Genomic DNA, 24,717 nt, shown 5'->3' with positions numbered 1-24,717 from the left:
CAAATCGTTCATATTTTATGATAGTCCTTATATTATGCTTTGAAAATATATTGAAATGTTCACAAAAAGCCAAACATCAGTCATGTCATAGACCGAAGTAAAAAGGTACCAAATATCTTGTCACAGGCCAGGCCTAATGCATAAAACACATGTGCCTTTCTCGAATTTTAGATATATCTATTTGGATCCAAACTCTGGGGGGAATCAATGCAAATATTCAGTGGATTTACTGGATACTTGATCATCTACGTAAAAGTTCTTATAATAAAATCCAGAAAGACTTAATCCAAGTTGTCCTCACCTTGAAGCTAACTTGCAGGGTTGCGGGCAGAGATCCTGTGTATAAGGAGACACGCCTGCCGAGCCTGTGGTGAAGCAAGGCTCTGGGAAAGGTCAGGGCCAAACACCTATCAGCTGGCTGCTTTCGCAGTCTCAACTCCTCACTTAGGAGCCAAGGACCTGGGCACCTGAGTGGCTCAGTCAGTTAAGCATCTGCCTTCCACTCAGGTTAAAAAAACATGGGGTCCTGGGATCAAGTCCCGCATTGAGTCCTGCCCCTGTGGAGCAGGGAGCCTGCTTCTCCCTTTGCCTCTGCCTTTCTCTCTCTCATGAATAAATAAAATCTTTAAGAAAAAAAAAAGGGGGGGGGGGGGACCAGGGACCTGGCTTCTCTTTGAGCTTCCCAAGGACAGAAGCCTGGAGAAAGACACACCAGAGAAGACCTTAGTGGTCGTTCACGCTACATCTCATTCTACACATGGGGAAATGAAGTCCTAGGGAAGCAAAAGACTTTGTCTAATGTTCTCGAAGTTTTCTGCTCAGAGTTATACTTCCTCTCTGCAAGAAACCAGATTCTCCAAAGACACAGCCTTTTCATTTGAGAGTGATGAATTCCCATTTCATTGAGGAAAGGCCTCTTTTGGGAACCCTCAGGACCTTCCAAGTATGGCTGACCTCACTTCTGTCTGCCTTCAGGTGAAGGGCTTGGCGGAGACGGCACTCAGCCCTGAGGATGCAGGGACTGAAGACCAAAGGGTAAGGCTTATGTTGGGGGAGGTCAGAAAATAGAGAGGGGAGCCCAGGACAGGGTGACCAAGGAAGGGTAAGAGCTCCAAAATGTCCCTGGGGTCAGAGACCATGAAATACATTTCCATAAAACTGACACTCAGGAAATGTTTCTTAAACACTGAGTAAAAATATCCTAGTCTATTCCATCCCGTGATGCAGAGCAAGGGGTCCCCCACAGCGTCGTGTACCAGAACTCGCCCCAACAACTCTCACTCCTCACACTCTTCATAATCTTGCTCCCTCAAATTTATAGGATCGTCAAAATAAAAGTGATGAATCCAGTTCAGAATGCAGTCTTCGTCCCATCAGAATTCTGAGTGCAGTTGGGAAATACACACAAAGGTCTGGCCAAGCACAGGATAACAGAGAGACAGACAGGGCTGTGTTCTAGAGTTGAAGATGGAGGAGATTAACCTTGAAGCTTTTCTGCCTCCATCTTCTAGGTTATAAACGTCAGTGATTTTTCTTGCCTCTAAGCCTCATGTTTTAAACTGCATCCTTCCACAGTTACCACAGGCATCGTCTTATATAACCCACTGAAAAGGAGTCCTTTATGATAATGTAGCATTTTAGGATTTGTGGACTACTATAGGTCTTACTCAATTCAATGGGTTGGTCAGAGAATAAAAACTTCATTTTTTTAGAGGGGGGAAGGGCAGAGAGAGAATCTTAAGCAGACTCCACGTCCAGCATGGAGCCCAACGTGGGGCTTGAACTCACAACCCTGAGATCATGAGCTCAGTCAAAATCAAGTGTTGGACTCTTAACTGACTGAGCCACCCAGGTGCTCCAGGGGATATAAACTTTAAAAGATAGTTATACTCAGTGAAGCAATGATTGAAAAACCAGAAACCCAATTTTATGTTTCAGCTATTAAATGTATCAGTAAGCACTGAATTTATCAATTAAGCATGAAAATTATTAGCTTGTCAATTTTATATCACTATTAAGCTTATCAGTGAGCATGTCATATACTGAAACCAACTGGACTCCTAGAGTGGGGAACCAGAAGGCACAGGCAGCAGCCCTGGTGAGGAGGGGCCAAGTCTGGTTCCCACCACTGACCGGACACTCAGCCCAGCACCCGGCACATATACGCTTTTTGAAGAGATGGCCGCATGGATAGCTGACTAAAATGGGACAGAATAATCATTTCTAAGCACCCGTGAGGTCCATTTCTACTTGAATTAATCAAAAAGCCTGTTTCAAAGGTTTATTTAGTTTATCTGCTGAATAGAATACAACGTAGGGTCTTTCAAGGCTTCCTTCCCCCAGCACACTGTTAAAACAAACAGGACCCCTGGAAGAACAATCGGGGAGGAGCAAAGGTCACCACGCACACTCCTCACCTGCCATGTCGATGGCAAAAGGCCTGTCTGCTCTCCAGCCGGTGTACCAGCCCACGACTTTGCCATTTTCCACCAACGGACGTTCATAGCGTCGCCCACCAACCAGGCCCACTGGCCAGACAGAGACTTTGCGTGTAGTTCGCATCTATAAAAAGAGGAAAGAGATGTGGTTTGTTTCCTGAGGGAAAACAACTCAAAGGGAGGAAAGAAATGTGAACCACATAGAAGAAATGGGGTAGTGGGGTGGGGTGGAGGCGGGGCATAGATTTTCAGAAGCCGAAGGTCCTGATAGAACACTTCTAAGGGCAGACCGCTGCCCGATGCCCAGCTGCTGGGCGCCATCAGCCACCCTCTGTCACAGAGTCCGCTGGTGGCTCAAGGCTTGAGAGAAAGGAAGTGGGTGTCAGTATCTGGACATCATTTATTTGAAGCTAAGTTGTGACTGTCAAAAATATTTTCTCTTTGCTTCCAAGTTGAATCTTCATACTTGGCATCTTTGGAAGTGAAAGGGTTGACTTCTCTTTAGGAAACTTGACTGCTCAGTAACAGCAAAAAGTTCACTCAGAAAAGCCGCAGGAGTTGCCTTTCCTATGACTTGTTTATTTATACAGACACAGAAACATTGGCTGAGGGTGTTACTAATGGCATCCAGATAGAGAAGGGAGGGATACTGGGCATCCTCGAGAGACCAAAAAACAAAAAAACCCCACACCCTACATTCCACTTTTCAAGGGCAACTGAGCCCAACTAGAGGAGGAAAAGCATCATGAGGGCAGCTGGAGAAGCTCGCCTTCTCTCTTCCAGCACACACTGTAGTATCTGGTGGAATTCTGGTTAAAGACAGCCTTCCGCTGAAAGTGATTTACTGGATTTCTTTAAGGGAAAAGACATGTTCACAACAAAGCTTGCTGATGGCAGGGGAGCATTCTGGGGGGAAGCCCCCATCACCACCTTCTAAGACACATGTGAAACAGGACCATAAGCAGCCCACAAGACACCTTCCTGCTAACTAGAAGCTTCCCTTTCCTCAGGCACATACATATACTGGGCCCATGGCTTGGCCATTAAAGTACAGGCTGCTTTCAGCTCCACTCACCCTCTCAGCTGGGGGTGTCCTTGGGCATAACTGACACAGCTGCATTTGGTGGACTGTTGTAATGACAATTTCAACACCAAAGCTTTTTTTCCCCCTCCAACACCAAAGCTTTGTGCTCAGCATGGAGTCTGCTGGAAATTAACTCCCTCTCCTCCTCTCCTTACAAGTACACGCTCTCTCTCTTCCTAAAATAAATAAAATCTTTAAAAAAAAAATAGAATCTTTGCCTAACTCAAAATCACAAGAGTTTTCTCCTCCTCTCCACAAGTATTATAGTTGTCGCTTTTAGGTTTATGATCTATTTAGGTTATGATCTAGTTAGCATTAATTTGTGAGTATGCTATGAGGGGCTGACTGCATCACCCAAGCACCCCTGAAGCTGTGTTCTTTCTCCTTTTTGCATACGGATATCTGATTGTTCCAACCACACTATGTGAATGGATATGTGACTGTCCCAGAGCTGAACGGTCTTTGCACCTTTGTGGGTTTGTTTATGGACATTCTCCTCTGATCTGCTGGTTCATTTGTTTATTTTTTTTTTAATATTTTATTTATTTATTTGACAGAGATCACAAGTAGGCAGAGAGGCAGGCAGAGAGGGAGGAGGAAGCAGGCTCCCTGCTGAGCAGAGAGCCCGATGAGGGGCTCGATCCCAGGACCCTGGGATCATGACCTGAGCCGAAGGCAGAGGCTTTAACCCACTGAGCCACCCAGGCGCCCCTCATTTGCTGATCTTGATGCTAACAACCTGTCCTGATTTACTGTGGCTCTAGAGTACTCTGGTAGTCCAGCAGTATTAATCCTTTGTTCTTCTTCATCAAAGTTGTTTTGACTGTTCTAATTCCTTTTCCTTTCCATATGAGTTTCAGATGCACCCTGAACATTTTAGCAAATTTTTATTGGGATTGCATTAAATCTACGTATCAATTTGGTGAGAACAGACAGCTTAACAAAATCGGGTCATGAATAAGACATAGTTCTTCATTTCCGTAGATTTTTCATTTTCCTCAGCAATGTTTTCATGATTTAATTCTTGAATCAATATTAACATTTAATGTTTTGTGTCCTATGTCATCTCCATAGGTGGGGAAAAAAAAACCCAGAAAGTTTACTAAAATTTCCACAGAAATATCACCCTCTCCCCAACTCACTCCACCTTCAAACTCCTGTTCCCTCACACACTGCAGAAAGTGTAAACATTTCTATCTGTCTTATGTAACAAACGTGCAAACATATGAAAAAACTAAAATCTAAATACATGTGTTTTTCCTAAATTGACACAATGGCCGTATGTCTATCTCTAAGGTATTAACAACAGTACTGTTCTTTTTTGGTATTTCCTTAAAATGTGCATGATTTTTCAGCTCCTAAATTGCTTTTGTCCAGAGCATTAAATTTTCAAATCTGCCAAACGCTGGGAAACAGACCCCTTCTCCACCTTGTGTGTCCTCTCAAAAATGCATAGGTTGTGCCCTACGTATGTCAGGTGCCAAAAAATTATTGATAAGCACCAGGTAGTAACTGAAAGGAAGACCACGTGTAACAAGCAAGCAGTGTGCACCTGTGCAGGCCAAGGGACCAGCTCACCATCAGAAGAGGAGGAGGACAGACAATAAACAAACAGAAGTTTAAAATTATTTTAAAATAGGAATGGAGAAATCACCATTAAGGAGAATAATAAACCATGACTGTGAGACCACTAGCGTGAGGGAATTAAACATGGCCAAACCTGCGTTGTGGCAGGTGTTTCACTTAAGCCGGGCCAGGAAAGATATGCAGGATTTGGCCCGCAGACTTCAGAACAGCCTCAGGTTCTAGGTAATGAGATGAATCCAAGAAACAAAACTTCCCATTTCTGTGCCAGTTTCTTGCTAGAAAATGCAGGTTTCGCTTATCACACTCCAAATTCCTGAGAGCAGCTCAGAGCTAACACTTACTTATGCTGGATTTTTTCAGAGAATTGGGTGTTCAAAGGTGAAGGAGTGACTATCTGAACACAGGTGATATGGCAGGATTATGTATGTGAAATTTTTTTAAAAACTTGTCATTTAAGTAGTTTAATACTTTGGAAGGATCCAGATGCCCTTGTCATGTGTGCACGGCTCTGAGAGTCAGCGTGGAATGCTCCATCAGAGTTAGACACACGGCCCCTTGGTACCCCACCGCTGTATCACATGGAATGTGCCAGACATTTCGAAGGAAAATAGCACAGCTATTTACAGAACTTCTTCATTTCACCCCTGGGAGATATCCTTTGTTCTGTGTCCTTTTCACTCAGTCTATGCTCTTTAAGAATTCCTCAGCAGCCACCCTTTCTGAGAAGGGGGGAAAATAACAATGACTGTTACTATTAAAAGTAAAAGCACTTTCATACAACTGAAATATTCTCGGTATTTAAAAGTTCTGTTACTTTATTAACACAAAATAATAGTTACATAAGGGGCACAACCTCAAGTGGCTGTGTGAGCCCCAATCTAAAACAGAGGACTAAACCTCTAGATAGAAGATGAAGAGGAAGCAATTCACATATTTTTAAGAGTTACAATATTAAAAATAGATCCCCAAGGCATTCTCCTATTTATTCAATGCCAAAGTCATAATCTGTCATTTATTTCTCCCACCACAACCTCGATTAAATAGACAGGACTTGCACAGCAATGTTAACCAGCCAAAACCATGGACTATTTCCATAGTCCCAAGGGCTACTAAGGACACAAAAGATACCTCTGGTACATCTCCACACTCTTCCTAAATGCCATTTAAACTATCGAAGGGCAGGCGTGCCTCATTGGCTCACCTAGCTGGCTCAGCTGGTTAAGCAACAGTATTGATCTCAGCGCAGGTCTTGAATTCAGGGTTCTATGTTCAAGCCTGCGATAGGCTCCACTCTCCAGTGCTGTGGAGACTACTTTTAAAAACACCAAAAGCCAAAAACAACAAGAAAAACTATCCCAGGGCAGGTGGTGGTTGTTCATCTTCATCTTCTCCAGGAAAGGAGGGAGGCAGGTAACTACTTCCCCCACCTGTGTCTGGTGACTCTCACCAACAATCAGCCCTTGGGTTTTTTAGCCAACTATTTTTTTTTTCTGCAGCCTTACAACCTTTTGGTCCCTCCCTGGGGAACAGCTAAGAGCCAGTTCCAGGGACTGGAATACTTCAGAAGATCACACTAGGTGATCATCAGAATGCCCTTAGAGTAAAGCAGAAAGAGTTAAACAAAAGCCTTTAGCTTTCTTGAAGACACACCACTAAGGTGAAATCTTGTCTTATTTTTTCCAAAGGGAAATGAATAAAGTTCTTGATTTTCTGAAATTTAAAATGCTGTAAGTGAGTTGGGGAAATCGGAGGGAGAGACAAACCATGAGGGACTGTGGACTCTGAGAAAAAAAAACTGAGGGTTTTGGAGGGGAGGGGGGTGGGGGTTTGGGTGAACCTGGTGGTGGGTATTATGGAGGGCATGTATTACATGGAGCACTGGGTGTGGTGCATAAACAATGAGTTTTGGAACACTGAAAATAAAAATTTTTTTAAATAAATAAAAATTAAAATGCTATAGGCAACCTTAAGGAGAATTACCATAAAGAATGACAATCTGTATCCTGCTTTTTTAACACTGCAGTGGGAAAGAAAAACACCCTAAATCCAAAAGGATCCAGTAAACGGAAGACACAAGGAAAGAGCAGGACAAATACAAGGAAGAAATACAGACATGATGACCTGGAGTTGAGGATCGTTCTCCAATTTCACTGTCCATAAACATCTGATATTTCCAACAGAGAAACTACATTACATAATCCAATGTACCCATAAAATCCCTTGGGAACAAGTTCGAACATTAATGTCATATCTGTGTTTTCTTTCTTGCATCTGCCCCCTAATGGTTTTAGCATCAATTTCCTTCAACTAATGGACACTTGGCTCAATGCTATTCATTCCAGAGTCCTTCACGTATCTTTATATTGCCTAGGATTTTTTTTTTTTTGCCTGATTTCCCTATACCTCCATTCTCACAGCATGAACTTTTGAGGTGCATAAAGTATCTAAGAATTCTAGAAAGCAGAAATGCTCCTAATGTTATATTCTAAACTCATCTCCTATGTTATTGGTTAGAAGATGAAGTCTAACATTTCTTCCACTCCTGCTGTATTTTTTCACTAAACCATCCATCACATAATGTGTGTCCAGTGCTGTGCTAGTCCCTGAGCAAGGCTGACAACGTTCTCATTTACCAAGCCAACATTCCAGGAGAGAAAAAGCAATGACACGTCGAATCGCAAAATTAGTTACTTAATTTCTATGCTGATAAGGGCTGGAAGGGAAGAACACAGTCTATAGGAGCAGGATGCAGAGGATCTGATGTGATCTGGGATCTGCTGAAGTTTCCTTGAGGACATCAGCATGAGCTAAGTCTAAAGCCTGAAGCATGAACCACTGCGGACAAGAAGACCAAAAATATTCCAGGAAAAGGAACTCAGGTTCCTGGGCTCCTAACAGGGATATTCCCCTGCATTCTTTAATTAAAACAAACAAACAAACAAAACAGAAAATCTATTGTTGACAGTGGCTGTTAGGATTCAAGTTTCTCACTGTTGTAGTAAGAATTTACAAACAGAAGAGAAAGCTAGAATTATCCATGTGGTTATAGATTAGAGCTGGAGACATCAATATGAACTCATTTTTAGCTGAAATGGCTATACAGATAGAGAGATGTGTCTACATGAGTTAGTATCACAGATAGTTATACAGATGGTTATTGAGATGGTTATACAGATAGAGAAATATGTATACATGGATTAGTATCACATGTTTATTTCCTTGCTCTATCAGCAGACAGGGCCCAGAAATAATGACACTCCAGTAGCAATGAGCCCACCTGGTGCCCAGATCTTGGTTTCTAATACCATACTCTAATAGAAGGAACCAGACCCACTCATAGAAGTAGCTGATTCTAGGTCTGAGGCAAAAAATACACAAGACATATCCCAAGGTATCTTTACAGTCAGAAAGTAAGGAAATGCTCAAGAACAAAAGCAAATGAAAAAATGCACATTGATCAGAGCATATAAAAAGACATGCAGGAGAGTCAACTGAAAGAGCTCCAATTGGCAAAAGCTGGAACAATGTGAGCAACAAATGAAGCAGCATGGGATTATACCTTAAGTATAAAGTAAATACTAAATACTAATATAACCTAAAATATATAAATGACTGAATAAATAAGTAAATGGACAATAAACAAATCTCCCATTCAGAAGCATTCCCAAAAATTTATGCAGATAAATTCCCAACAAGGAGGTGGAATGCCTTCCTTAATTATGAGCTGCACACAGTAACTTCTTTCCAAAAGAAAAGCCTGGAAAGAAGTCTGGAGTGGGGAAGGTGCTTTACAGTAAAGAGAGCTGATGAGACAAATGATCAAGGTTAACATCAACATTGGTAAATCATGTTGATAGAGTGCATCTTTCTTATGATGTACCAAGAAATGCTACCTCTGTGGTCTTTTCTAATATCATTCTTCAATAAAAGGAACAGGGGCTTCTTGGATAAATGGCTGATTATAGGAGTGGGCAGATCAGACACAAGGTGAGCATGAAGCATCTTATAGCACCAGGAAGTAAGGAAGTGTTGAAAAGCAAACAAACAAGCAAACCCACAATGATGGAGTCATGTCAAAAGGACACAGCCAACTGAAAGAGTTCCAATGGTCAGAACCAGAACAACTTGAGTCATAAAATAATGTTGATTCTATGTACCCTTGATGTGATGTTATGAACGTAGCACTTACCACGGTGGTCTTCTTCCTTGAAACCAGTAATCCCACAATCTACTCAGGAAAAACATCAGACAAATTCCAATAGAGAGGAGTCCTCTAACACACTTAGCCAGTGCTCCTCAAAATTGTCAAGATCATTGATAACAAGAAAAATCTGAGAAACTGTCACAGCCAAGGAGAACCTCAAAAAACTTGACAACTCAATGTAATGTGGTATCTAAGATGGGATCCTAAAACAGAAAAAGGCCATCAGGTACAAACCAAGACCATCTGAATAAAGAATATACTTTGGTTCATACTGGTTCATTAATTGTAATACATGGTACTGTAATAATGTAAAATGTTAATAGAAGATGAAACTGGATATGAAGTATAGGAAACTTTCTGGTATCTCCTCAGTTTTTCTATAAATCAAAAACGTATGGTTTTTGGAGAGAGGGAAGATGGGACAGAAAGAGATGGGAGAAGACCCTGAGCTCACTACCTCCCAGGGACAAACCAAGACAACTACATATACTGCAGCTCACTCTGAAAATGACCTGAAGTCTGAGAGAACCAACCTTCCACATCTAAAGTCCTAAGGAGAAGTCCACATTGAATAGAGTAGGAGGGGCAGAGATGCAGCTGGGAGCCAAACCTCCAGCATGGCTACCCACAATCAGAAGGGACATCACAAGCATGAGCAGCAAAGGAATCAAGGCCCACACTAGGAATGCCCAGCCCTGAGGACCCGCACTGGGAAAGTAAGTCACCACAATACTGGCTTTAAAAGTCAGCAGGACTGAACTCCTGGAGAGCCAGAGAGGCCATGGGAAACCAAGTCTCTGCTTTCAAGAGCTAGCACACTGTATCACTCTGCACAAGACCCAGCACAGAAGTAACAGTTTGAAAAGCACCTGGGAATGAAAAGCACATGAAGATTTACTAATTTTAGTACCTGTGCCACAGAGGCAGGGATCTGCGGGAACTTTCTCCAGGAACAGAAGTGCTGCTGGGCACCAATTTTTTGCTCTCCTTCAGCCCACATAAGCAGTTGCACAGGTAACATTATACAGGATGGACCACACAAAATAAGTCTCAATACATTTAAGAAGACTGAAATTATATTCATCTTTTCCAACCAGAAATCAATTACAATAAAAGTACCAGAACACAAATGTGGTACTAAAAAGCATGGTACTAAACAACCAAGGGGTCAACAAAGAAATCATAGAGAAAAACAAAAAAATACCTGAGACAAATTGAAATGGAAACACATTGGTTCAAAATCTTTGAAACACAGCAAAAGCAGTTCTAAGAGAAAATTTACAGTAATGTCAGTCTGTCTTAAGAAACAAACAAAATCTCGGGGCACCTGGGTGGCTCAGTGGATTAGAGCCTCTGCCTTTGGCTCAGGTCATGATCCCAGAGTCCTGGGATCGAGCCCCGCATCAGGCTCTCTGCTCGTCAGGGAGCCTGCTTCCTCCTCTCTCTCTATCTGCCTGCCTCTCTGCCTACTTGTGATTTCTGTCAAATAAATAAATAAAATCTTAAAAAAAAATAAACAAACAAAATCTCAAACAATCTAAACTTAAAATTAAAGGAGCTAGAAAAAGAACAATGTCAAGGTTGGTAGAAGGAAAAAATAATAAAGTACAGAGAAGGAATAAATGAAATAGAGACAGGAAAAAAAAATAGAAAAGATCAATAAAACTAAGAGCTAGTTCTTTGAAAACATAAACAAAATTGATAAACCTTTAACCAGACTCAAGGAATAAAAAATACTCAAATGAAACCAGAAATGAAAGAAAAGAAACACAAAATACACACACACACACACACACACACACACACAAACAGAATTATAAGACTACTACAAAAAAATTATATGCCAACAAATTAAGCAACCTACAAGAAATGGATAAATTTCTAGACACAATCTTCTGTGACAGAATCAGGAACAAATAGAAAACCTGAACAGACCAATTACTAGTAACAAAATTAAATAAATAATCAAAAAAACTCCCAACAAACAAAATCCAAGATCAGATGGCTTCACAAGTGAATGCGACCAAACATTTAAAGACAACTTAATAACTATCCTCAAACTATCCCAGGAAATAGAAGAGGAAGGGATGCTTCCAAATTCATTCTATGAGATCAGCATTACCCTGATACCAAAACCAGAAAAAGACACTACAAAAAAAAAGAAAATTACAGACCAGTATCTCTGATAAACATAAATGCAAAAGCTGTTGACAAAATATTAGCAAATTAAATGTAAAAATACATTAAAAATATCATTCACCACAATCAAGTGGGATTTATTCCAGGATGCAAAGACAGTTCAATATATGCAAACGATTAACATGATATACCACGTTAACAAAGTGAAGAATAAAAATCATACAGATGCAGAAAAACCAACAAAATTCAACATCTCTTCATGACAAAAACTCTTAACAAAATGGGTAGAAGGAACATACCTCAACATAATAAAGATCATACATTACAAACTCAAGGGTGAAAAGGTGAAAGCTTTTCCTCTAAGATCAGGAACAAGACAAGGATTCCTATTCTCACCACTTTTATTCAATATAGAACTAGAAGTCCTAACCACAGCAATCAGATGAAATAAAATCATCTGAATTGGCAAAGAAAAAGCAAAACCACCACCACTGTGGACAAAATGATGAATATAGGAAACCATAAAGACTCCATAAAAACAAAAAAACTGTTACAATAAATGAATTCAGTAGAGTTGAAGAATAAAAATATCAATAGATGGAAATCTGTTGCATTTCTATACACTAAAAACAAACTAGCAAAAAAAGAAATTAAGAAAACAATGCCATCCACAATTGCATCAAAAATAATAAAATACCGGGTGCCAGGATGGCTCAGTCAGTTGAATGTCTGCCTTCAGCTCAGGTCATGATTTTGGGGTCCTGGGATGGAGCCCCAGATCAGGTTCCCTGCTCAGCAGGGAGTCTGCTTCTCCCTCTTCCTCTGAACCCCCACCACCCCTGCTACACTTGTGTTCATGCTCTCTCTTGCCCTCTCTATCAAATAAATACATACAATCTTTTTTTTTTTAAAGAATAAAATATCTAGGAATAAACTTAACCAAAGAGGTGAAAGACATGTACTCTGAAAACTAGGATATTGTTGAAATAAAAGACGACACAAACAAATGGAAAGATATACCATGTTCATGGACTCGAAGAATTGTTAAAATGTCCATACTACCCAAAGCAATCTACAGATTCAATGCAATCCTCATTAAAATACCAATGGTATTTTTTCACAGAACTAGAAAATATAATCTAAAATTTGTATGGAACCACAGAAGATAAGCCAAATTGCCAAAGTAATCTTAAGAAAGAAGAACAAAGTTGGAGGTATCACAATCCCATATTTTAAACTATGATACAAAAGTGCAGTAATCAAAATAGTATGATACTAGCGCAAAAACAGACACACATATCAATGGACTAAAGAGTCCAGAAATAAACCCACTTATATGATCAATTAATCTACGACAAAGGAAGCAAGAATATACACTGAGGAATAGACAGATTCTTCAATAAATGGTGTTGGGATAACTGGACAGCTACATGCAAAAGAATAAAACGAAACCACTTTCTTATACCATACATAAAAATAGTCAAAATGGATTAAAGACCTAAATGTGAGACTTGAGACCATAAAAGTGCTAAAAGTAAACATAGGCAGTAATTTAGTGGACATCATCTTTACAAAATTTTTCTGGATATGTCTACCCAAGTGAGGGAATCAAAAACAAAAATAAACAATGGGAACTACATTAAGCAAAATGGCTTCTGCACAGGAAAAGGAACCATAGGCAAAATGAAAAGGCAAACTAGTAAATGGGAGACGATATTTGCAAATGATATAACCAATAAGCTGTTAATATCCAAAATATATAAAATTGTCCTACAACTAAACACAAAAATAAACCAAACAATCTGATTTAAAAATGGGCAGAGGACCTAAACAGACATTTTTCTGAAGACGACATATGGATGGCAGATACATGAAAAGATGCTCATCACTTGTCATCAGGGAAGGTGCAAATCAAAACAACAGGGAGGTATCACCTAACACTCATCAGAATTGCTAGTATCAAAAAGACAAGAAATAACAAGTGTCAATGAGTATGTGGGGAAAGTGAACCCTTGTGCACTGTCAGTGGGAATTTAAGTTGGTACAGCTACTGTGGAAAACAGTATGGAGGTTCCTCAAAAAACTAAAAATAGAAGTACCATAAAATCCAGTAATTTCACTTCTATATTTACTTGAAGAAAATAAAAAGACTAATTAGAAAAGATATATGCACCTCTGTTTACTGTGGCATTAATTATAATAGCTAAGATACGGAAGAAACCAAAGTGCCCATCAACAGATGAATGGATAAAGAAGATGTGGTGTATATACAATGGAGTATTACCCAGCCATTAAAAGAAAGAAATCTTGTCATTTGTGACATTATGGATAGACCTAACCGGTAATACGCTAAGTGAAACAAGTCCAAAAAAGACAAACACCTTACGATTTCACCTATGTGTAGAATCTAAAAACCAATCAACCAAATAAAAAACAGACACAGACTCATAAATACAGAGAAAAAAATGGTACTTTCCAGAGGGGAAGGGAGTAAGGCGAGGGGTGAAATAGGTGAAGGAGAATAAGAGATACAAACTCCCAGTTAGAAGTCAGAGATGAAAAATACAGCACAGGGAATATAGCCAATAACACCGTATGTTAACACTGTATGGTAATAGATGGTAACTACGCTTACTATGGTGAGAATTTTATGTTTATACTTGTTTTTTTTAAAGGTTTTATTTGTTTGACAGAGACAGAGAGAAAGCACTCAAGCAGGTGGAGTGGCAGGCAGAGGGAAAAAGTAGGTTCCCCCGACCAAGTAGAGAGCTGGACATGGGGCTTGATTCCAGGATCCTGGGATCATGACCTGAGCTGAAGGCAGATGCTTAACAAACTGAGCCACCCAGTTGCCCCTTTGTTTGTACTTGTTGAATCACTATGCTATACAACTGAAACTAATTTATATCCACTACAGTTTAATTAAAAATAAAACTAAAACTAGTTACTTTATAAGAATAAAGTCCATTATTTAAAAAAAAGTAAAAGTTTCTAAGGCAATCATTCCTTTTCCATCCACCCCTCTTAGGGATGATGCCGACTTATTTTCTAGCTTGGGGGTCAATTTTTTTCTCACTTTTTGTGTTCTTAGGTATTGTGAAGACCAGAGGAGCATGGGTCCAAATGTGGTCCTGCAGCAAAGTGTGGTTTGGTCTGCACAGAGATGTTGTGTTTTAAATTGAGACATGTTACAATCCAAAGATTTCTGGTGTCTCTGAAAATTTGGCAAGCTGGGCTAGCATTACACATGGCAATGCTGGCACTGCAAGGCTACTACATAGCCTTCTCCTGTTGTCCATGGTCCCCCACCTCTCCCATCACAGCCCCAAAGCTGAGTGTCAATCACCATGATTACTAATTGGTGCTGTCACAGAAGTGTTCTTATCTCCAAAGTGGGAAAACTGAGAAACACAGCAAATTGGCCATACATTTCAAGAAACAGGGAGGCAACACTGTTGTGTGTATGGAAATGAGAGATGTTCCTGTACATTTAATATTCAAAGTATGTATTTAAGACACCATTAGAAACATAGGAACTACAAGAAATACATGAAAAAGGAACATAATTAAAAACCTTAATAAATGAAAATAAATTAGGTTGTAGTTTCAGTCCTTCAAGTTTTAATACCAATTAAGTAAATGCTTACACATGGCCAACTTAAGTATGCCACCTGCTTAAAAGCATATGAATTTGTGAATCCTGGTATGGATTGTCTGGAAGGAGCTAGCTTGGGCTCGGCTTATTATAAAGCTACTCTAATCAAAACAATGAGATATTAGTGTAAAGATAGGTAAATAAATGAAAGAGATCAGAGTTCATAAGGAGTTCTTCCCATAGATGGTTGGTTGATTTTTTTTTTTTTTTAAGTAGTATGCTGAGGCAATGAAATGGGGGAAAGGACAAAGCTTTCAATACATAATCCTGGAAGAATTGGGTATCTATGGAAGGAAAAGAAAGGGGAGGGGAAGGGTAGGGAGAGGAAGAAAGGGAAGGGGAAGGGAGGGGAGAGGATGGTAGGGGAGGGGAGAAGGAAGGGAAGAGAAGGGAAGGGAAAAGGGAAGAAAAGAAAAAGAAAAGAAAAGAAAAGAACTTTAATCTCCATGTCTCACAAATTCATAAAAACTCAAAATGGAATCATGGTCCTAAGTATAAAAACTAAATTTATACAACTTGCAAAAGACAATACAGAAGAAAATCTCTGAAGTCTTAGGGTAGGCAAAGATTCCTCAGGTAGCACCTAAAAATGTGAACTTTAAAAACAAATCAGAAATTGAAATTAAAATTTTCTACTCTCCCAGAAGATACTCTTAGCAATTTTTTTTTTAATCAAGTCACAGACTGGAAGAAAACATTCCAATACCTATCCCTGACAAAAAGCTTATATGCAGAATACACAGAATTCTTACAGCTCAACAAAAATGTCTAAAGGATGAATAGCTTTAACCACTGTTAACCTTAAACAATTAAAAAACAGGTCAAAAGATTTGAACAGACATTTCATCAAAGAAAATGAACTATTAGCACATAAAAGATGCTCTCTATCCTCAGTCATAAAAAATAAAAATTAGCAAATTAAAGCCAGCAATTAAAATCACAAGATACCATTATATACCCACCAGAAGAGCTAAAATTAAAAGACTGACAATACCAAGTAATGATGAAGATGTGGAGTAACTGGGTCTCTTATACATTCCTGTTGGGAGGATAAAATGGTACAACCACTCTGGAAACCAATGCAGCAGTTTCTTATAAAGTTGAAAAATATATACTTATCATATGACCCAGCAATTCCATTTCTAGATATTTACCCAAGGGAAAGGAAAGCCTAGTCAACATAAAAACCTGAAAGTTCACAGCAGCTTTATTCATAATAGCCATAGGCTGGAAATAACCGAAACATACATCAACTTGTAAACAGATAAACAATTTGTGATACATCCATTCAATAGATTACTACTCAGCAATAGAAAGTAGTGAACTATTGATATTCATAACATGCATGAACCTCAGAAAGATAATGCCGAGTGAAAGAAACTAGAAAAGAAGGCTACATATGGTACTATTCCAATTACATGAAATTCTAGACTAGGCAAACTGATCTATAATGAGAGAAAGCAGATTGGAGGCCATGATGAAAACTGCCTGTAAATGGTTATAAGGCGATAGCTACAAGAGTGTGTTTGCTAAAATACAGCTAACTCTACACTTAAAATGAGTACATTTTATCATAGGTAAATTATACCTCATAAATACAACTCAAAACAAAATAATTAAAAGGTTTGGATATGAATTCATGATTAGAAGACCTAGAAACATCAATACCTCAATAGCAATAAATATAACAAGCACCCTGATCTTAGTTTGTAAACAGGAATAGTGGCCGATTCCAGGACTGGCACAAGGAATGTATAAGATGAGTCTAGATATTTTGTGCCAGAAAACCAAAGATGTCCTCAGAGACAACAAAAGACATGTGGAATGAAGACAGAAGCAGGTCTGAAGTGTTGCTGGTCATTGTGGGAACAATTTGAGCATCAGGAGATGGAAGAAGAAGCACTCTGATAGATTAAACAAACAACACTGGCGGGGGGGAAGGACCAACAAGTCTAAGGTTACAAGTTGGGGTGTATGTGTGAGAGTGAAGCTGCTTTTTAAGAAGGATGCCAGCTATCAGAGGAAAAAAGAAAGGCGCAACAAGAAAATAACCACTTCATACCCACAATGTACTAATTCAAGGAAGAACATTCACTGGATGTTAGAACTCTTGGGTAGAAGTTGAGAAACAAGACATTTAACTACTTTACTATCAACCTGTGGCTTACCTAGCAAACACAAAAGAAAAATATGTCCTCATAATGGAGAAATTTTGCAGTTACTGCCTCGACCCAGTGGTCAAGCTTGGTGTCACCACCCGTAAGATGACCTAACAATATATGCCACCCCGCTGAATGCAGGAGAGGAAGACAAGGTCATCCATGTGGTATCCTGTCTATAGGGGTTTGACCTGAATATATTTATGAAGAAACAGATGACTGATAGATAACAACCAAATGCCACTTATTGTGTGTGTGAACTTAACATCATGGTTAAGCCTATAAGCTATTTAAATTCCTACTTTCCTCAAAGCCTCTAGGAAAGTAGACACTGTTGCAGCAAAGAATCCCAGCCTAAAAGTAGAACATTATGGTGACAACATCAGACTGGAGAAAAGGGTTACTACTTAGGATGTCCACCCATCCCAAAAAGCCCATCCTCTCTCCAGCCATCAAAGTTAAAATATATTCCTTATAAAAATTTCAAATAAGTTTCACCTATTCTATTACCCCTTGTATAGATCTATATACTTTAGTAAAATTTGGTGTTTACTGAAAATATGAACATAATTGCCAATGACCATGAATCTTCATTTGGATATATTAAAAAGTTAAACTTCACGTAACATCAAACATATAGTCAGGTCTGCAGAAAAATATGGCAAACATGCCACTATAGTTAAGTATTGTAAACTGGTGCTTCCTTTAAAATGTGATCCTTTTGCTACACATTTCCCAAAATCTTTCAAGAGTCTTGAGTTCTTTAATGGTAGAGAGCACGTTACTCATCTCCGTGGCAGTGATATTCAGCACGTGAAACGAAGTGTTTATTAAACTGTAGATTTTCCTTCATATGGGTATTTAGAGCTCTAACCAACATCTGATGGCTAGTCTCATTTTTGTCCGAGCTCTTTCATGACTCATATGCAAAGAAGCTAACCCCCCCATGCCAAAAAAAGTATAAATACTATGGACTTGAAAGCATTAAAAAATCCATATGGTCTCAGAGTATGTACTCTAGTTATGTGTATGAGCGTGCATGCATGTGGGGGACGCGGGGTGATACTGGGAGCACGTATTGGACTGTTCAACTTCTTTTTCATCATTATGTAAGAGGATCAGGATTCACTACAAGAATGGAGGTATTGGTCATGCTTGATTTGCTTTCCTGGATGAGTACTGATCCCAAAGATTTTTGCTCTAGTTTGCTCAGAACTATAAGCATGTGAGAAATTTCCAATTCCTTCATTTCTAATTTCTCTATGAAAACCAACTACCCATCTCCCATTATTCTCATGGAGAAAAGTTGTGCTGGTGGTTGGGGGGAGGCCTTTAAAGTGCTGAGATATTCTTAAAAGATGCTGGTTACTGGTCATCTAGTTTCAACATGAAGTATGTTCTAGGATGGACACACACACACACACACACACACACACACACCAAACACACACAAACCACACATAGCATTCTTTTAAGGCAAGTTCTGAGAAAAACACATACTCACGTTTCTTTCCCAGGCATTAACCCAGGCATTAAGATATAACCTCTCTTTTCACGGAAATGGAAAGTAATAAAATATTTGTTTTATTACTCATCAACCCTGTTGCCTTGTCCCCTGTTTCATGTAAGACCCTTCTACCTGGAGGTTTCTTTCCCAATATTTAATTAACATTTACTATTACTACAAAAAAAGGTTGAAGGCAATTTACAGAGATATACACACAAAAGAAAATTAAACAGAGATGACTGATAATCAATAGCTTTCCTATATATCAGCAAATATCACGAAAAGAAGCAGTACCACAGCAAAAGCAAATATGGAGTGTTAGGCAGAAACTTACTGAGAGCAGTGCAGGAACCACAGGAAGGACATTTTAAAACTTTATTAAAAAACAGAAATGGGGGCACCTGGGTGGCTCAGTCGTTAAGCATCTGCCTTCTGCTTAGGTCATGATCCCGGGGTCCTGGAATTGAGCCCCACATGGGGCTCCTTGCTTGGCGGGAAGCCTGCTTCTCCCTCTCCCTCTCTCCCTGTTTGTGTTCCCCATCTCTCTGAGTCTCTGAATCTCTGTCAATTCAATAAATGGTATTGGGAAAAATGGTCAGCTACATGCAAAAGTATGAAACTGGACTACTTTCTTAACACCATACACAAAAATAAACTCAAAATGGATTAAAGACCTAAATGTGAGACTTGAAGCCATAAAACTTCTAAAAGAAAACAGGCAGTAATCTCTTGGACATCAGCCTTAGCAACATTTGTCTAGATATGTCTCCTTAGGCAAGGGAAACAAAAGCAAAACTAAACTACTGGAACTACACCAAAATAAAAAGTTTTGAACAGAAACAGAACAAAAAGGAAACCTAGTAAATGGGAGAAGATATTTGCAAATTATGTATTCAATAAGGGGTTAATATCCAAAGTATATGAAGAACTCATACTATGCAACACCAGAAGGACAAACAAACCAATTAAAAAATGGACAAGGGACCTGAATAGACATTTTTCCAAAAAAGATATATAGGTGGCAAATGGACACATGAAAAGATGCTGAACATCACTAATCATTGGAGAAATGCAAATGAAAACCACACTGAGAGATCACTTCACACTCATCAGAATGTCTAGTATCAAAACCACAAGAAATAACAAGTGTTCGTGAGGATATGAAGAAAGGAAAACCCTTGGGCAGTTTTGGTGGGAAAATCAAATTGGTGCAGACACTGGAAAACAGTATGGAGTTTCCTCAAAAAAATTAAAAATAGAAATACTGTATGATCCAGTATTTCCACTATTGGGTATTTACCCAAAGAAAATGAAAACGCTAATTTGAAAAGATATTTATACCCCTGTGTTGACTCCAATTTGATTTACAGTAGCCAAGATATGGAAACAACCCAAGTATCCATCAATAGTTGAATGGATAAAGAAGATGTGGTATATATAATGGAATATTACTTAGCAATAAAAAAGAAAGAGATCTTGTCATTTGTGACAACATGGACAGACCCAGAAGCTACTGCGCTTAGTGAAATAAGTCAGGATGAGAAAGACAAATACCATGATTTCACTTATATGTGACATCTAAACAAAAAGTAGAAACAGATCCATAAATACAGAAAACTGATAGTTTCCATAGGGCAGGGGTGTGGGGAGATGGGCAAAATGAGTGAAGGGGATTGGGAGATATAAGCTTCCAATTATGGAATGAGTAAGTCACAGGGATAAAAGGTACAGCATAGGGAATACAGTTTACGGTATTGTAATAGCACTGTATGGGGGCAGATGGTAGGTACATTTGTCATTAACAGAGCAAAACATGCAGATTTATCAAATCACTATGTTGTACACTTGAAACTAATGTAACATTGTATGTTACATTATGTAATGTCTGCCTTTGGGTCAGGCCATGATCTCAGGGTCCTGGTTCAAGCCCCACCTTGGACTCCTTGCTCAGTGGGGAGCCTGCTTCTCCCTCTCCCTCTACCTGCAGCTCCCCCTGCTTGTGTGTTCTGTCAAAAAACCCCAAAATCTTTTAAAAAATTAAAACTGAAATTTAAAAAATCAAGAAACTGGAAACTGTAGTGCCTAAATATGCAACAACTCTTAAAAACAAAAAAGCCTGGGCAATCGACCCACCCTCTTCCATTACTAGAATGACCTCAGAAGAAGCCATGTGTAACGGTTCGTGTAATGACAAGATGGAAACCTTGGGATATCAGAATAACCAGCTCTGCCCAGAAGAGTCACCAACCCCCAGCAAACTTTGTAGGGCCAATCAAGAAGCTCTCACTCTATCAAGCTTATCAGATGTCAGGCTTTGCCTGTTGCAGCAGCCAGTACTATTCTGCAAGTAAAGTGAAATTACATGCTTAGTGCTTAAGCCATATTTTTATTATTTAGGCTGGGGTTTTGTAACTTGTGGTCAAAAGCTTCCCATTTGTTACATGTGCCATGTTCTTAGACCAGAAGTCTCAAAAGTATACAGGACTCTTCACATTGATGCCTAAAGTAAAGATCCTTAACAACAGCTCTCTTGGCCATAGCTATTCTGGGCTGTTGGTTTGGTTCAGTGCTATAAAATCTTTAACTGCTGAAATCAGGGGGAAATGTGGTATGAATTTAAGAAGATAAATCTAAGGTATCTAAGGAAGGTATGTGCCTGATGAAGGAGGGTAAGGAGCATCAGGGACCTATCCTCCAGGGGGTTAGTCCTAGGAGCTGGATACTGGTCATTTCTGTACAGGATTCACATTTACAGGGATTTAATTCACAGGAAAGTAGGAATGTTGCATTTTGGTATAGTCTTTGACTAAATAGTCTCTTTGAGCCGAACTAGAGTTTTCATTTTTCCATTGATTAATAAAACATTAGAGTGCTATGGTGATCAATACAGTGAAGTACCTCATGGCAAGTTCTAATTTCCCAAGTAAATAAAGTAAATAAAAACATTTATGAGAATTCTAATTTGAAAAAAGGTTTCACAGTGAGAAACAGCAGATTAGAGATGCACACAGCAATAAACACAGATCTTTAAAATACGGAACCTGGAGAAATACAAAGAAAAATCTATTTCACAATGTCATTTATACACACTAAAAGTACTGCACACAAAATACTATACATTTCACAAGGACACATACCAATAAGATAACCCACAGCACACATACTAGAATAAATGCCTGTAGATAAACATAAGAGCATAAAACATAAAAACAAACAGAAGAAGAAAGGAAGTTTTTAAAATTTGGTAGGACTTTCCTAAGAGTAGTAAGTAGACTTTGTGCCCACAGTAAAAGGTTTACAAAGTTATCATGACCAAACTTTACACCAATCAAAAATAATAACTGGGACACCTGACTGGCTCAGCCAATTGAGCATGCAACTCTTGATCTGAGGGTTGTGAGTTCAAGCCCCACACTAGGTCTAGAGATTACTTTAAAGTCTTTATAAGAAAATACAGATATAGGTGGATCTTGAAGAGAACCTTACTAAGAAAGTCCAGTTCTCACTTGCTCACTCTCTGACACACACACACACACACACACACACACTGCAGATGCTGTTTACTCAGTAACTTTTTAAATAAAGTTTTATTCACATATTAAGCCCTTAACTTGGGAGAAGACTATCAAAAAGTAAAATGGACAAAGAAACAAGACATGCTTTAAATAGAAGAACAGAGATAGGATAAAAGTAGAAGGATAGAGAGATGCCTAGGTGGCTCAGTCAGTTAAGTGTCTGCCTTTGGCTCAGGTCATGATCTCAGGGTCCTGGGATCAAGTTCCACATGGGGCTCCTTTGCTTCTCTCTGCCTTCCAGGGAACCTGCTTCTCTCTCTGCCTGCCACTCACCCCTGCTTGTGAGCTTTCTCACTTCCCAGACAAATAATAAAATCTTAAAAAAAATAAAAAGGAAAGAAAAAGATATACCACGCAACTAGTAAGCATATGAAAACTACTGTATCTATATTAATAACAAAGCAGTTTTCAAGACATATTTTCAGAGGTGAGGAAAATTTCATACGATAAGGGGATCAATTCATCAAGAAAAAAGCAAAAATGTAAAGGTGTATGCACCAAATAACACAGCTTCAAAATACATGAAGCAAAAAAATAGATAAATCTAAAAGGAGAAAGGGAATTTGGGGATAATGGCGGACTAGGAGGATCCTGAGCTCACCTCCCGCAGATACAAGATAACAGTTACATTTATGCAACTAACCTTGAAAACAACTCAAATACTGGCAGGAAAAATATTCCATAATAACTGTAGAGAGGAGGCCACCAGGAAAAGGCTAGGAAGGGTGGAGGCACAGTTAAGAACCAAATCTTCGGCAGGACTAACCACAAAAGGGAGGGACACCATAAGCACAGAGAAACAAGAAGATCAGATCCCACACCAGGAACCCTTAGCACTAGGGACCTGCACTGGGAAGATAAATCCCCATAACACCGGGCTCTGAAAACCAGCTAAGTTCAGGAGCTAGAAAAATCAGACAGCCTGACTCTGAGAAAGCCAGCCCAAGACTTAGCTCAGAAACAGCAGTTTGAAAGATACCTGGGGCGTATGTGAAGGAAATTTATTGACAATCTTGGAACATGTGTCAGATAAGCAGAGATCTTCAGGAGATCTCTTTGGGAGAAACAATGATGGCAGGCACCATTTCTCCTCCCCTTCCTCCAGCCTAGAGAGCCTGACACTTGCAGGAAGCAGGACTAACTCCTTTGATCTTGCTACGTCCTCAGGCCCCACTCCTGTTCGTCTGCAGACTGCCCCATCCAACCTATCGGTCTGAGCCGGCACCCCCTCAAAGGATATCCTACCACCGAACCCTCTAGGTAACCCCAACAAGGACCAATACCACTTCACGTGATTCCTGTCCCGTGGAGGGGAGGAGATAACCCTACACAGCAGTGTGGCCACAGTTCTAGTAGCTCACACTCTTAGCTGGCTGCACAGGGAGCAAGCCATGCCCTTCAGTGCATCTGTATCTGTGTCATTCTCTGCCCTGTGGTGTCCCCAGAGAGAGAGGCTGACTGCAGACAGCTAGACTGACTGTTGGCCTCTTCACCAACAAACCCGTGGTGGCCTCAGCCCTCACAACAGCTTAAGGAATAAACCATGACCAGTGTCCCTGCAGCAGACAAAGCAGGTCACTGCAGCCTGCTGGGCTGAAGACAACAGCACCTCATCCACAACAGTAAGGCACACACAGCTCACACAAGGAACATCACTGGAGTTCTTCTTTCTGGTGACCGGGGGGGGGGGGGGGGGGAATTAAACTACAGGCACCACAAGACCTCGTCTACACAAGGCCACTTCTTTAAAGATCAGGGAATCTAACTTATATAAAACATAGAAACAGACACAGACCACCAGACAAAATGAGACAGAAGAATAAGTGAAAAATAATGAAAAACTGAAAAAAAGAGAAAATCACAGTAGAAGGCTAAACTAAACAAAGGTAAGCAAAGTATCTGATGAAGAACTGAAACCAATGGTCATAAAGATACTCGTTGAACTCAAGGAAAGTAAATGATCTCAGGGAGAACATCAACAAAGAGAAAATATTAAAAAAAAAAAAAGAACAGTCAGGGCTAAAGAATTCATTGACTGAAACGAAAAACAGACTCAAACAAAAAACAGAGATTAGAGGATGCAGAATGGATCAGTGATCTGGAAGACAGCATAATGGAAAGCAATGAAGCTGAACAGCAAAAAAAAAAAATTAAAAAAATTTAAATGGACCATGTTAAAGGAATTCACAAGTGTAGTAAAATTTGCACCATAAGGATCCCAGAAGGAGAAGGGAGAAGGGGGCGGAAAACTAATTTGAAGAAATAATGGCTGAAAACACCCCTAACCTAGGGAAAGAAACAGATATCCAGGCCCAGAAATCACAGAAACTCTATAACAACATAAATCCAAAAAGGCCCACATTAAGATG

At 39.5% G+C, this 24,717-nt stretch overlaps 1 protein-coding gene across 1 annotated transcript in view; it reads right to left on the bottom strand.

Moving 5' to 3' along the window:
• B3GAT2 (beta-1,3-glucuronyltransferase 2) overlaps window positions 1-24,717 on the bottom strand; it is a 73,041-nt gene that overhangs the window by 23,409 nt on the left and 24,915 nt on the right. Inside the window, exon 2 of the mRNA XM_032864425.1 lies at window positions 2,418-2,562. Coding sequence (XP_032720316.1) covers window positions 2,418-2,562 — 145 coding nt within the window. The remainder of the gene's footprint in view (window positions 1-2,417; window positions 2,563-24,717) is intronic.

This window comes from Lontra canadensis, unplaced genomic scaffold (genome assembly GCF_010015895.1).
Source record: "Lontra canadensis isolate GAN:19392208 unplaced genomic scaffold, GSC_riverotter_1.0 scaffold27, whole genome shotgun sequence".
Classification (NCBI taxonomy): Eukaryota; Metazoa; Chordata; class Mammalia; order Carnivora; family Mustelidae; genus Lontra; species Lontra canadensis.
The sequence above is the reverse complement of the archived record's forward strand: the minus strand, read 5'-3'. Positions and strand labels throughout refer to the sequence as shown.